Source organism: Mus pahari, chromosome 4, assembly GCF_900095145.1.
Source record: "Mus pahari chromosome 4, PAHARI_EIJ_v1.1, whole genome shotgun sequence".
Lineage (NCBI taxonomy): Eukaryota > Metazoa > Chordata > Mammalia > Rodentia > Muridae > Mus > Mus pahari.
In genome coordinates, this window is record NC_034593.1 from 143564152 (window position 1) to 143578557 (window position 14406).

The 14406-nt window shown below is 41.2% G+C and overlaps 1 protein-coding gene across 2 annotated transcripts in view; it reads left to right on the plus strand.

Moving 5' to 3' along the window:
- Positions 1-394: 394 nt before the first annotated feature.
- Negr1 (neuronal growth regulator 1) overlaps positions 395-14406 on the plus strand; it is a 718441-nt gene continuing 704429 nt past the window's right edge. For both annotated transcript variants that reach the window (XM_021195962.2, XM_021195963.1), the window contains exon 1: positions 395-953. In XM_021195962.2, the coding sequence (XP_021051621.1) occupies positions 796-953 (158 nt within the window). In that variant the 5' untranslated portion in view covers positions 395-795. The remainder of the gene's footprint in view (positions 954-14406) is intronic.

Below are 14406 nucleotides of genomic sequence, written 5' to 3' on the forward strand. Positions count from 1 at the left end.
AGTTTATTAACAGCGGTATTAGCTAGTAAGGATTAAAAAAACCATACAAGACAACAACAAAAAAAGCCAACTCACTCACAGTCTCAGGCGTCATGATGGCGCCGACCCCAACTTGAGCACTTTAAAGTCGGGGGCCCGAGGAGCCGAAAGCACCAGAGGGCAGGCCTGGCCCCCAAACCCTGACTTCCCAGCCCCGCGGCTCGCCAAGCTCTCTAGCTCGCGCTGCCAAGCCGGACTAGACCTCGGCGTATCCTCGGTCGCCCTAGCCTCCCTGTCCCTCTCCTTTCCTCTTTTTGATCTATCTCTTTCGCTTCTCGGCCCCCCTCCCTGCCTGGTCCTCCATCCCCGGGCGGGGTTGCTACGGAAACGGCCGCTTGGCAACGCGCGCGAGCCCGGGGGCCGCCGGCCGCCGCTGCGCCCCGCGCTGCCTGCGCCGCCTCCCGCGCTCTGCTCGCCGCCTCGCAGGACAGTGTGCGGCCGCCAGGGATTAGCCACGCTCCGGACGCGGCCGGGCGCCCCGAAGGAGGTGGAGCGCGGTGCCAGGGGGCGGGAGGGGAGGGAGGGAAGGCGAGCTGCAGAGGAGCAGAAAGGAGGCGAGGCCGGGGAAAGAGGGAAACTACGCCCGACAACTAGGGAGGGGGCGAGAAAGAGAAGAAACCCACCCACCCACTCAGAAAAAGGAAAAGAGGAAAAAAAATCTCGTGTGGCGCGCCGCCTGGTTATCGGGCAGCCTCGCCAGCAGCAGGGGGTGGGAGCCGACGCTGCCGGAGAGCGAGCAGCCTGGCAGGCACGGACATGGTGCTCCTGGCGCAGGGCGCTTGTTGCTCGAACCAGTGGCTGGCGGCGGTGCTTCTGAGCTTGTGCTCTTGCCTCCCGGCCGGGCAGAGCGTGGACTTCCCTTGGGCGGCCGTGGACAACATGCTGGTGAGGAAAGGTGACACGGCGGTGCTCAGGTAGGGACCGCGCGCCCTCTCTACACTTGCCTCAGTCTGTCTTTCCGTCCCTTTCCCTCTCTGCACCTTGCTTTACACCCAGCGTGAATCCTGCTGTTGCTCACGAGGAAAACCACCACACCTCAGGCTAGCCACGCATGACCCTTCCTGGGCTTCTCGGACCCCGGGGCAGGGGTCTGGCTGGATTAGGGAGAGAGGGAAAAGCGCTTTCCAGGAAGCCCGGGGTTAGGAAGTGTGGGGCTTGAAGGAGGGGCAGGTGCCACTTTGGAGCTGGGTCTCCGCTCTGCTGCCAGCGGTACTCCAGGAGTCTGACAAGTTTACAGGGCTTGTTTCTGCTTCACTCCGTAAGCGACTTTTCTCAACTGCTGGCTCTGTGCTGTGCTCCATTTATTTTCCCTCTCACTTGAACAGTAAGATCCAAATATTCCATTCAGCTCCCCCCCCCCCCGTAGCTGTTTTCCTTCCGTGTTTCCCTCTTCCTCTTTCCCCTATCCCATTTGTCCAACTCCCTCTTCAGTCACCCCCATTGCCTCTAGTCTCCGGTTTACTCCTATTCTATTCTGTTCCCACTGTTTCACTCTCACCTTAGTTCCTGTCATTCCTTATTCTTCCTGTTTTTCCAGCTTTCCCTTTCCACTAATTTCTGGTCCTCACCATAGCCCTTGTCTTCCCCTCCCAGACCATCATCTGTCTCCAGCTTCGCCTCCCATGCACTTTTCTGTCACACCCACACTCAAGGTCCAGTACCATTTTCAAATCCCATAAATCTCGGTTTTATGAGCACACTCCCTCTCAGCTCTCCCATCCGCTCACACACTGGCACTTCCCTCTTGTAAGAAACGCTTCACATTCAGATCCCCCCTCAGTGTTTAAAGGACGCACACTCTACACTCACTACACATGTGCACCCCCACACACACACACTTCCCTTCCTCTTCTGTCTGAAGTTTTACCTCTTGTCTTCCCCTATTTTCACTGAGCTGAGCGTGAACAGAGTGTTTGTTGGTGAAAGGTCCCCTATCCTGTTTTCCCCAGAAGCCACACTACCAAGTGTGCCCAGGGGAAGATTTCCTTTCCCATTGGATATAAATTGATGACCAGTCAAGCTTAGAGCTAAACAGGGCTCCCTGCCCTGCTCTGCCCTGGTCTTTACTTCCCATAGACCCACCTACACTGCCCCCCTGCCCCCTTCCCCAACCTGGTTTGCTTTGCCAATCTCCCTGAAAGATCTTCGCTCTCTCCACTGGGTGGTAGTTTACTTAGGAGTTCAGATTACAGGGAGCCAGTATAATACATGCATGTCTAAGGTGGGGAAGGATGCTTATTTATGGTTGAGCCAGGCAACGTTTTAAATTTAAGGATGTAGGTTTCAGGCATGACAAAGCTTTTTAATTGTTCTTGAGGGCAATTACACAGAACAATTTTAATATATGCTGATACCTTGTTTTAAGAATATATTATTCTTGTTAAGAGTCTGAGAACACAAAAGTAATGCATTTCTGCTACAGTATAGAAGAATAACTTCATTTTGGACAAAGGTGATGGTGTGCTTTATCATGGAGCAGCTGAGAATTGAACACCTTTTTACTCATGTTATTAGTTTCTTTGTAAGTTTTATCATCAGCTTTGGATGCAAGCTCAGTTACAGAAATTGAAATGTGTGTGTGTTTGCAGTAGCAAATAGCTAAAGTATGGCAAGCATTACCATTTTCAGCCTGAAGGATTTGATCTCTCACTCACACTGTGGTGATAAATCTTGGCAATTCCCTTCCTAATGAGCAGTTTAATAAGTGTTATGGTCAATTGAAGTATTGGAAGCCCGTTCTGCTTCCAGGAGACCTTCACTTTGACAGTGTAGATCTCCAGGCTTGTGGGGAATATTCCTACTGTGGTGTGTTTGGTGTGGTTCTTGCTTGCTTACAGGCTTTAGACCTCATCCTTGTATGACAGATCTTGAGCTTTATAGCATTTTAGAGAACTCTCGACTCTGGAAACTTCCCAGTGATATTAAGCAATTGCCTACATTTTAAATATCGTCTTGGTTACTGGAAGCAAATTCTATCTGCTTTATTTTTATATCAATTTCATAATTCTATAGAAATTCTCTAATTACTGAACTTTTTGATCCTCCAAGATTTATGGACAACTTATTGTTTATTTATAGGAGATTGCATGTTCATTAAAAACTTGACCATTTCTCTTAGTTCCCTGTGACTTCCTCAGACTCAGGAATTGACTTTGCTCATGGGTTGATACAGGTGGGCTTGGGAAAGAGCAGATGGTGGCCAGCTCAGAGGATATATATATATATATATATATATATATATATATATGTATATATGTGTATATGTGTATATGTATATATGTATATATGTATATATGTATATATGTATATATGTATATATGTATATATATGTATACGTATATATATACATATATATGTATATATATACATATATATATACATATATATATATAATTTATTGCTGATACTATCCTGTAACTCACTAGAAAAACAAAACTATACCCCACAAACATGTGACCCATCCTTATCAAAGTGTGTGAATTGAATACCTAAGAAAGCACTTCACAGGTCAATATGACAATCTACTGTCTTTTTTATTATTATTACAGCACAATCCTTAAAGCATCTCATTGATAGTAGAGAGATAACTGTTAGCAAGTATCTTGGAGTGCTAAACCCTGGAGATGCAGACATGCCAGTTAGGGATGGAGGTGCTCCTGATTGTGAATGAAGGGTGAGGTCAAAGGTCAGCTGATCCACTTCTGTCTCCAAAGTGCTAGGGAGTCCAGTGTTTAAGAAAAGAATAACAAACAATCAAAACCTTCCCTTGAGTGGAGCTGTAACACAAAGGAAATTCATCTTGCCACTTCCTGCTGTCTGTCACCTTGTCACCATAAATGGTCACCACTGTTTAGCTCACCTAGAGGAGGTGCAGTGAGTTACAGGTAATCACTGTGGTTTCAACTCTTAGCCTCTGCCTTTTCAGGCTGGCAAGCTTTGCAAGGCACACCCTCTGAGCCACTCAGAAGACCTGTGTAGACATTCCAGGCAAAGTATTTAATGATGCATGTATTCAACAGAGTAACTCTTACATGAACTTTGTATTTCAAAAATAGATGAATTTCTAGAATACACCCTAGGATTTTAAAAACATATTTCCATACTTTGTATTGATATAAAATTTGATGTTTGCTAAATTTAACTACATTATTCTATTCCTAAAAAAATGTGTTGGTTGGTAAATGGGAAGGTGTGTTTTTTCTCCAGTCTTAATGTTGCATTTTGTAGTGTGTAGCAGATCTGAGTCACTGTGCACCTGGTGACAAGGCAGAGGACAAATCAAGGCAAGAACTTCATTAGGACTCAGGGCTGCTTGCCCTTAGGAGCTGAGACACACTATTGAAATTTACATACAAATCAGATGACTTTTTAGTGTTAAGTAAAACACCAATCAATTACTTTATTCTCACTTTACTGGCAAATGCTGTTGGGTAAACAGGTCAAAGATGCCCCATTGTCTTTGTAAACAGTCACAAATATTTGTATCCTTCCTACAACCACACAATTCTTTGTTTTGCTCATTGTTTTTCCAGACAGGGTTTCTGTCTGTCCTGGAAACTGCCTGTCCTGGAACTCACTTTGTAGACTAGGCTGTCTTCAAACTCATAGAGATCAACCTGCCTCTGCCTCCCAGTGCTGGGATTAAAGGAGTACACCACCATGCCCAGCATCTGTACAATTCTTAAACACATTTCATTTTCAGCTCTTTTTTTTGTTTGTTTGTTTGTTTTTTTGCAACCTGTTTATTCATTCAGCCATTCTGAGTGGATTTTGTACATCTTCAGCGAATTCTGTGATATTAATTCAAGATAACTTACTCTGTGCTTCTTATGCTTTTAATCAAAGGAAAGAAAGAAAGAAAGAAAGAAAGAAAGAAAGAAAGAAAGAAAGAAAGAAAGAAAGAAAGAAAGAAAGGAAGGAAGGCGGAGGGAGGAAAAGTCTTCCTTACAAGTGATACATTCTGTTACTTTAGCAAAATGAGCACAGCTAGCTCTTCTGTGCACTGGACTTGAGCATCAGTTACTGGGCAACATGCTAGGTGACTTTTTGGGAGAAGGGCAGGTGACACACATGCACTAGAGAACATGTTTCCGTGGAGGGTGTCTGTGTTGGAACCACATAACCTTGCCAATAGATTTAGAAATGGTGCCTTGAATATTCATTCCTGTAAGGCCAACACATTTGCTGCTTTTATTCTACATTAAGTAGTCTCGATTGAAAAGCATGCTGTTGGTTACAATAAATGATTTATGAGGAAGTGGGATCACCAATAAATAAAACTCAATTAGGTATCCTCAGGGAACACCATTGGGATGCCTCCTTGTAAGCTGAGTCCCTCCTGTGCCCCAAAGAGTTTACGTGTGCTCCCAGTAAACTCTTCATTAGCGTGGAGATCTTCCATTAATAGCATTAAGGTATTATTTAAATGCTGATGTGCTGGTTTGGTAGAGTTCTTAAACACATAATTCCATAGCTCTTAAGGAAGGAAGGTGCCACACTTAGGTTTAATTGTTGACTTAAGCTACCTGAGAAGAGGGGTGCTATGAAGTAACTGCCCCAGTCAGAGTGGGCTGCAGGGATGTTTGTGGGGCATTTTACTTGATTGTTAATTGATATGAGAGGGCTTAGTCCACATCAGGCAGTGCCATCCCTAGGCAAGTGGGACTGGGGTGTATAAGGAAGGCCTCTGAGCAAGTCAGAGGAAATAAACAAGTCAGCAAGCAGCACTCCTCTCCGTCTATGCTCCAGTGTCTGCCTCTAGCTTTCTGCATCCAGTCCCTGCCCTGATTTCTCTTGACAGACTGCAACCTGTAAGCCAAATAAATCCTTTCTTGCCCTGAGTTGTTTTTGGTCAGAGTAAAACCAGGGCAAAAGTGATAATGGATTATCATAATGAGTCGGCCTGGGAAAATGAGTCCCTAGCATAGAACTGAGAAGTGGTGGAGTGGCATGTGTGGCGATGTGTCATGTATGGGGATGGGTCATGTGTGGTGATGTGTCATATGATGAGTCATGTGTGGCAATGTGTCATATGTGGTGATGTGTCATGTGTGTCGTGTATGGTGGTATGTTATGTGTGGCAATGTATCATGTATGTCATGTGTGGCAATGTATCATGTATGTCGTGTGTGGCGATTTGTCATGTGTGGCAATGTGTCATGTATGTCATGTATGGCAATGTGTCCTGTGTGGTGATGTGTCCTGTGTGGTGATGTGCCATGTGTGGCAATGTGTCATGTGTGGCAATGTGTCATATATGTCATGTGTGGTGATCGGGCATGTGTGGTATTAGCAATGCTTAACACTGTTCCCAGGTCTGCTACATGGCATATCGGCTAATAACAATTTATTGATTATAGAACAGTAGAGCACTTTTAAATATTTCTAGATAATTATTTTTGGCCAATCTAATTATTTCAGAAGAATTCAAAATTTCTTTTGGTTGTGTGATTTTTTTCATATAAGCATATTAATCAATTTATTTTAAATGTAATTTTACTAATTAAATTGCTCTGTGAAGTAAGAATTAATACTTAAATTTTAAACATTTATCAAGAATAGTGACAGTATGGTGTGTGTCAGTCATCTAAGGCCCTATATACCCTCTGCTATTCTGTGTGGGTGAGAAGGAGAGGGTGTGACCCCCCCAGGCTTTGTCTTTTTGCATTCCTTGTCTGATATTAGTGGGCAGATGGGGAGGTGGTGATGAAGTGAGTGGCCAGGGTATTTCTTTTCTCTCTCCGGAGATTTGAGGCTGTCAGGGGCAGTATTTACATCCCCCTACCCCTCAGCCCCAGAGGCAGCTTCCTTCTATGACCACAGCCACCTATTCCTTCAACTGGGTCAGTAGTGGCTCCCTCTCATTACTAGTCACTGTGGTGCACCGATCTTCTTAGTATCTCAAGAGTTCCCTTTCTTTTATAATAAATCCTTACTTTATACCACCTCTGCTTTAAATACCTAGGACATTAAATGTTGTTTCTAAATCACTGACTGGCTCACAATGAATTTGCGATTTTTTTTTTACTTTATTTTTTTATATTTTACAACAATAATAATAGTAATAATAGTAACAAATTAATAAAGTGCTATGGATTGGAACCAGGGCCTCTTCCGTGCTAGAAAACACTCTGTAATGCATGCTCTTAGTTAGTTTCATGTTAATTATATTTAAATAAATGATTTTTTCACCATTTTGTGTGTGTGTGTGTGTGTGTGTGTGTGTGTGTGTGTGTTATTCTTGAGGGCATGATGCTAAGTCTTCTCCTTTCTCATAGCAATTTGGTATTGGATTACAGACTATTTCATAGATATACCATGTGTTCCACATCAAACAATGAGAACAAGAACTTACTTCCACCAAACTGGAAAAATCTACAACTTTTCTAGCAGCAAACATTTTCAAATAAGGTGTTTATTCTTCTCTGGTGGTTATCTTGGAAAAATTAGCATGACTGAAGAAATTAAGTGATAGATTTTAATATTTTGACAAAATGAACTTTATGCTCTTCTTTGCTGCATTTAGTTTAGAAAAACCGTAAAGTTATAAGTCTGTGAGCTGGTGTTCAGCAGACACTGGGAGCTGCATTTTATGAGAGCAACACAGAGAAAGTGCAAATTAATGTCAGTGAAGGAGAAAGTGAGGGACAGACCCACTTACAGTGGTTAGTGAGGCTTTTTAGGATTTAGTAACACACTTTCTTTAATGCTTCCCCCTATGTTGGGAAGGACTTTCATGATTTAGTAACATACTTTCTTTAACGATCCTGGATTTTTATGGCGATGGAAAGCAAACGTTTCACTCAGTGAATCTGCAGGTCAACAGAACTCTTTGTCTTAATTAATGTCTGAAAAAATTCTTTGTAGTATGTAACATACTCATTGGAAAAACTCTGAATTTATTTTTTTAATTTTCATTTTTGTTTGCATATTTTGACTAAATTCTTTTCCCTCCTTCAACACTTCCTATATTCTTCTCACTTCTCTATCTCCCCATAATTTCATGTTCCTTCTCACTTTACATTTAACAAGAGACTGCAAACAAAGAAAATCAATAAGACAAAAATACACAAATGAAATAAAGCAATAAGTACACCCAAACCCATTCAGACCCTGTGTATGGCTAGCTAGTCCTGAAGAGTGGGTGATACGCCCTCTGCCACTCTACAGAAGAAAACCCATTTTCCTTTATCCAACAGGTATCAATTGCAAATAGCTTCTTGGTGGCAGGATTTTGTCTGGTTTCTCAGATCTGGGATTGTTCTGGTTTGAATGAGTGCATGTCTTGGGTATGCTGCCACAGTCTGTGAGTTCCTGTTGTGTCTGAAAGACACTGTTTCCTTTGTGTCATCCATCATCTTTTAGAATATTTCTGCCTCCTCTTCTGAATATGTCCCTGAGCCTTGAGGAACAGGCTTTGATGAAGACATTCATTTAGGACTGAGTATTCCAAAATGTCTCACACTCACACACTGTCCAGTTGCGGGTCTCATCTACTAAAAGAAGATTTTTCTAATGAGGGCTGAGTGAGGACCTGATTTATAGGTAGAGCAGAATGTCCTTGGGAATCATTTCATTCATTCATTATTGTTAGTGTTAGGTTTCCCTCAGGCCCATGACTTACCTAGGGTCAAGTTCTTGGCCTCCTTAGCAGTGTCAGGTATGAGTTCCACCTCACGCAGTGGGCTTTAAATGTAAAGAGTGGTTGGTTACCCCCATAACATCTGCAGCGCTTTTATAACAGACTGTCTTGCAGGATGCTCACTGCTGTAGCCTTCAAGGTTTGTAGCTGTGTGGTATGATTATACTTCTCCTCCGGTAGCATACATAATACCTTGTAATACCATGAGCACCAGTCAGGAAGAGGGGTGGAAGCTTCTATAGTCTATTGTTTTTACAAGACCTTTATCATTAGTTATCCCTACCCACATTACTTTTATTACCTGCTCTTTCCATCCCTTCCCCATTTAATCCTCTCATTCTAGTTCCTTCTTTGTCTCTTTACATTGCTAAATTCTCTAACCCCTTCCTTGGAAGATCTGTCATCCACACTGATTCTTTATTAGCTACCTAACCTATGTTGTTATTCCAATGGAAACACTTGTATCTAAATCTTAAAAGCTAAACCAGTTCTGTGCTGAGGTATCAGTGACCCAGATATTGAGTTGTACTACAGAGCTGTAATAATAAAGACATCACAGTATTGGCACAAATCAGACCTGTTGACCAATAGGATAGAAATGAAGACACAGATATAAATCCACACACACAAATGTAGACACTAGAGAAAGGACAGCATCTTCAGCCAATGTTGCCGTCAAACCAGGGGACTGAATATAGAAGAATGCAAATAGATCCATACTTATTACCTGCGCAGATCTCAACTCCAAGCATCAACATACATCTGGATAGCTCCTGAATTTGACAGAAGAGAAAATTAGGAATAGCCTTGAACTCATTGGCACACGGAAGAGCTTTCTAAGCAGAAGACCAAGACCACAGGCATAAAGAAACAACAAATAATACATGCAACCTCATGAAATTGAGCAACTTCAGTATGGCAAAGAATGATATTATTGAAGCAAAATGTCATCCTACAGAACAGTAAAATCTATTTAGCAACTACACATCAGATAGCGGACTAGTATCTAGAATATATAAAGAACTAAGAAACTGAACATCCAAATATCAAGTACTCAGATAAAAAGCAAGGTATAAAACTAAGTAGAGTTTAAGAAAGAAAAAAAAGTAGAGAAAGAAAGAAAGAGAAAGAAAGAAAGAGAAAGAAAGAAAGAGAAAGAAAGAAAGAAAGAAAGAAAGAAAGAAAGAAAGAAAGAAAGAAAGAAAGTCAAATGGCAGAGAAGCACTTAAAGAAACTTCAACATTCTTCTTAGCCATCAGGAAAATGTAAATCAAAACTACTTTGAGATTTCATCTTACACCAGTCAGAATGCCCAAGATCAATAAAACAAATGACAGCTCACGCAGGTGAAGATGTAGATCAAGGGGAAGGGAACACACATCCACTGCTGGTGGGAGAGCACACATGTACAACCACTATGGAAAACACTGTGTGATTCATCAGAAAGATGAGAATTAGTCTACCTCGACATCCAGCTATACCACCCTCAGACATATACCCAAAGGATGCTTTGCCCTACACCAGAGACACTTAATTTCTCAAATTCATTGATGCTGTCTGTATTCTAATAGACAGAAACTATAAAGAGGCTAGATGTCTGTCAAGTGATGAATTGGTAATGGATATGTGGTTCATTTACAAAATGGAATATTTTCTAGCTGTTAAGAAAAATGAAATCTGGGGCTGAAGAGATGGCTCAGTGGTTGAGAGTACAGACTTTTCTTCTAGAGGTTCTGAGTTCAGAACAGTAAAATCTATTTAACCATCTGTAATTGGATATGATGCCCTCTTCTGGAGTGTCTGAGGATAGCTACAGTGTACTCACATACATAAAATAAAGAAGTCTTTATGAAGAAAAGAAAAAGAAAAAGAAAATTCACAGCTAAGTGGATGAAACTAGAAAAAATGATTGTGAATAAGGTAAGCCAGGCCCAGAAAAACAAGTATTGCAATTTTCTTTTATAAGCTGATGTTAACTTTTAAAATTAAGAATCCTTAAAATAAGTTATTGTTATCAGTTATTAGAGTTTATACATGTTTTGATCATATTCATTTCCATTTCACAACTCTTCTTAGATCCAACCCTCTTCCATACACACCCAACTTTGTGTCTTTTTGTCCTTTTTCTCAAACCATGAAGAGCAGTTTATGCTGCCAAAATATTCCTATCCTCCTTTCTGTCTTATTTTCCACTGGGGCATGGTTAGCTTGCCAGAAGCTGCAATCTTTCAGAGCACGGACTCTCTTGCCCTGAAAGCTAACAATTCCCAATGTCTCTCATGTTAGGGGTGGCACTGTGTGCCTAACTTCCACGTTCATGGTGGGACTTGGTCTGACTGAGGTTTGCAGTGAATTCTGTGTAATCACTGTGAGATCATATATGCAGTTGCCGTCATATATGCAATTGCCGTGCTGTGTGGAGAAGATCATATATGCAGTTGCCGTGCTGTGTGGAGAAGATCATATATGCAGTTGCCGTGCTGTGTGGAGGAGATCATATATGCAGTTGCCGTGCTGTGTGGAGATTATATATGCAGTTGCCGTGCTGTGTGGAGAAGATCATATATGCAGTTGCCGTGCTGTGTGGAGATCATATATGCAGTTGCCGTGCTGTGTGGAGAAGATCATATATGCAGTTGCCGTGCTGTGTGGAGAAGATGGTGTTTTCTTATAGTCATCCGTCACTTCTTGTTCTTACATTTTTCCCCCTTCTTCTGCCACGATCCCTGACCCTTTGGAGGAGGATTATATATGATCCATATAGGACTGTACATTTTAAAATATCTTATTCTTGGTCAGTTGTTGGTTAGTTACAACCTATTGCAAATAGAAACTTCTCTGATGAGAGTCTAGATAGCACTAATCTATGAGTATAATAATAACATGTTAGGAGTTGACTTGATACTATTCCCATTAAAAAAATAATAGTAGCAAATTCTCACCTAGGACCTGTCTAGCCACGGGTTCTTGGCTTAGTAATGGGGACAGGTATGGGTTTCATGTTGTGGAGTGAGCCATAAATCCAATAAGAAACTGACTGGTTTTGTCCAATGTGTTTGTGCCTCTAGTGCTCCAATGGCAAGTCTTTCTGAGCCGGTCATAACTGGAACTTGCTGGCTTCACAGCCAGGTGACATATGGTTCTTTTTCTCTCCTATAGCATATATACCACCTTCCAGAAATATCTTTAAATTGCAAGGAAAAATGTACTAGAGGGTTGTGAAGAAAACTGAGTGAAATTGCTTACCATATATTTCAGATAAAAGGTCCAATGTAAGATACATGACAAGGCATTTTACATAATAACAAATCATTTTATTAAACTTGACTGTATATTTATGTATTGGTATATGTATGTGCTGTCAAGACCTAACATGTATTTTCTAAGGTGCATTTCAGTAGAAAAAAAAATCTTAAATTACAAAGTTCTAGTTGCTAAGATTTTAAGCTGTAGCTCTAATCTGAAGAAGACCCATGGTTTCAAGTGACCAAGGCAGGCATCCTTATCCTCAACAGTACACCACAGCAATGACAAGAACTCCATCTACACACACACACACACACACACACACACACACACCCCACCACACAGGTGGCAAGGAATCTTGAGTCATGTGTCATATTTAGAATTTAATTATTTTATTTATTATGATCACCATCATCAATTTTTATTTGTTTTTTTTTTTTTTTTTTGGACTCAACTCATAGAACCTTCTCTTCCTTCCCCACAAGGCAACAATGAAATGAAATTAGTGGACACAACAGAAACACAGAAAATTGACCATTGCAATTGATGACTAGCTCTCAGTTGTGAAAAGCACACCCCTCAAAGACCAGCATTTGACTACCCTGGCTGGTTCTCAGAGGTAGGGTCATAGCTCATTGTAAACTGCAGGCAGTGGTAGGAGGTGATAGAGCTTTTGTGTGGTCACAGGCTTTGATTATGGTGCCAAGGGGTTATCTATCAGCATTGTGCCTTCCAATACACATCAAGTTCTGCATCCTGACAGAGAACCTTTGATGGTCTCCAGCATCCAGCTGGCAAGGGAATTGGTCTTAATCACTTTCTCTGAAAGCCAGAGAGAGGAAAGAAGGGACTTGGCAGTGTTGGTAACATTAAGTGTTGTGCTTTTGAAAGGATGCCAGCACATTGTACTTTCCAAATAGCTAGTAAATTTGCTCAATTTAAGGGAGATTTTTTTAACCCTACTCAGTCCAGAACTAAATTGTTCTTTGTGTGAAATAGGAAAATGAAAATACAGTCTGTATTTTAATTGACTTAAAATCATACCAATTAAAAGTTAGGTCATGTGGAATGACATAAAAGGAGCTATGGTGAGAGGGAATGAGTTCAGTAAATACTGGAAATTGTCTTTTCTACATCCTCCACCTTTGATAAAATCGGGTTTGTGTCACAAATTACATTTATGAATTCATGTGTTTCACTTAGGCACATGTCTTTTAAGTTATAGATCTGTTCAAATTTATTTTAAACATATTCTGCTTTTGGAATATGATCAATGGTTACTTTGCAGAGGTATATGTTTACTAAAAGGACATTGTATATACGTATTTTTAAAATTTTGAGATGTATTCATTTCAATTTTTCATTTATCTATTATTTATTTATATGTTTCGCTTGCATGTGTATCTGTTGCACTGTGTGCAATGACCACAGTGTCCAGAAGAGGGCACCAGATTTCTTTCGAAGTGGAGTTATTGACACTTGTGAGCCTGGGAATCAAACCTGGGTCCTCTGCAAGAGGAGTCAGGGATGGACTTCTCCACACCTGTGTATAAGTATTTAAGTAACAGGATGTTTCTTTAACAGATACCATTAACCAATTTTTGCATATTAGCTACTGTTATATATTAGAGAACTTGAACACATCCTTGCCAAAACATCCCCTCTAACTTGACAGTGTGGAGAAACACCACAGCGAAGCTGACAACTTTCTTGACTTACTCAGTGGGAAGTGATTGACCAAGCTGGGCTTCACCTTTGGCCTGTGTATCTTCAGAATCTGTGCTCAGCTTTGGAAGGAGAAACAGCCACTCTTGATGTTGGTGCCCGGTTTCAGTTGTTCATAAACTAGTTCTGGTAGAAGTCACAACTGGCTCATTATGAAAGGCATCTCATCAGGTGGAACACTGGGGCTTCACAACATATGGGAAGGTAAAACAATATCTGGGATCTATAAAACTCGACTAGCCCAGCTTCATTTACCATGTGAATAATAGTTTGCAGAGTTCTATGTCCAGCTGCTGTCAATGAGTAACATCATCAAACATGTATGCTTTTTCTAGTAGCCAGTGAAAGAAATGTTCATTGTTTAAACTGATTGACTGAAACTTGCCTTTTCTGATTGTATTACATTGGAGATACTTATAGCATACAGTGTTTCCATGACAACTTACTCCAGACCACATGGCATCTAAGAGGAGTACAATGTCATGATGTTTGCTACCTTACCCAGCTAAGGCACAGTGGGTTCAAAGTCCTGTTATAAAAAAACCTCAAATTACTTGAGAACATTTCCAGTCTACTCGAGTTTAACTCTTCATCTTTTTTTTTCTGCATTCGTAAACGCCTCCATTTTATGTTTCTTCTCTCCTTTGCACATGGTGGTGAATGGGTGCTCAGAACTAAATAGTTGAAAACCCTCATTAGAATCACAAATCTCTCTCTCTCTCTCTCTCTCTCTCTCTATATATATATATATATAT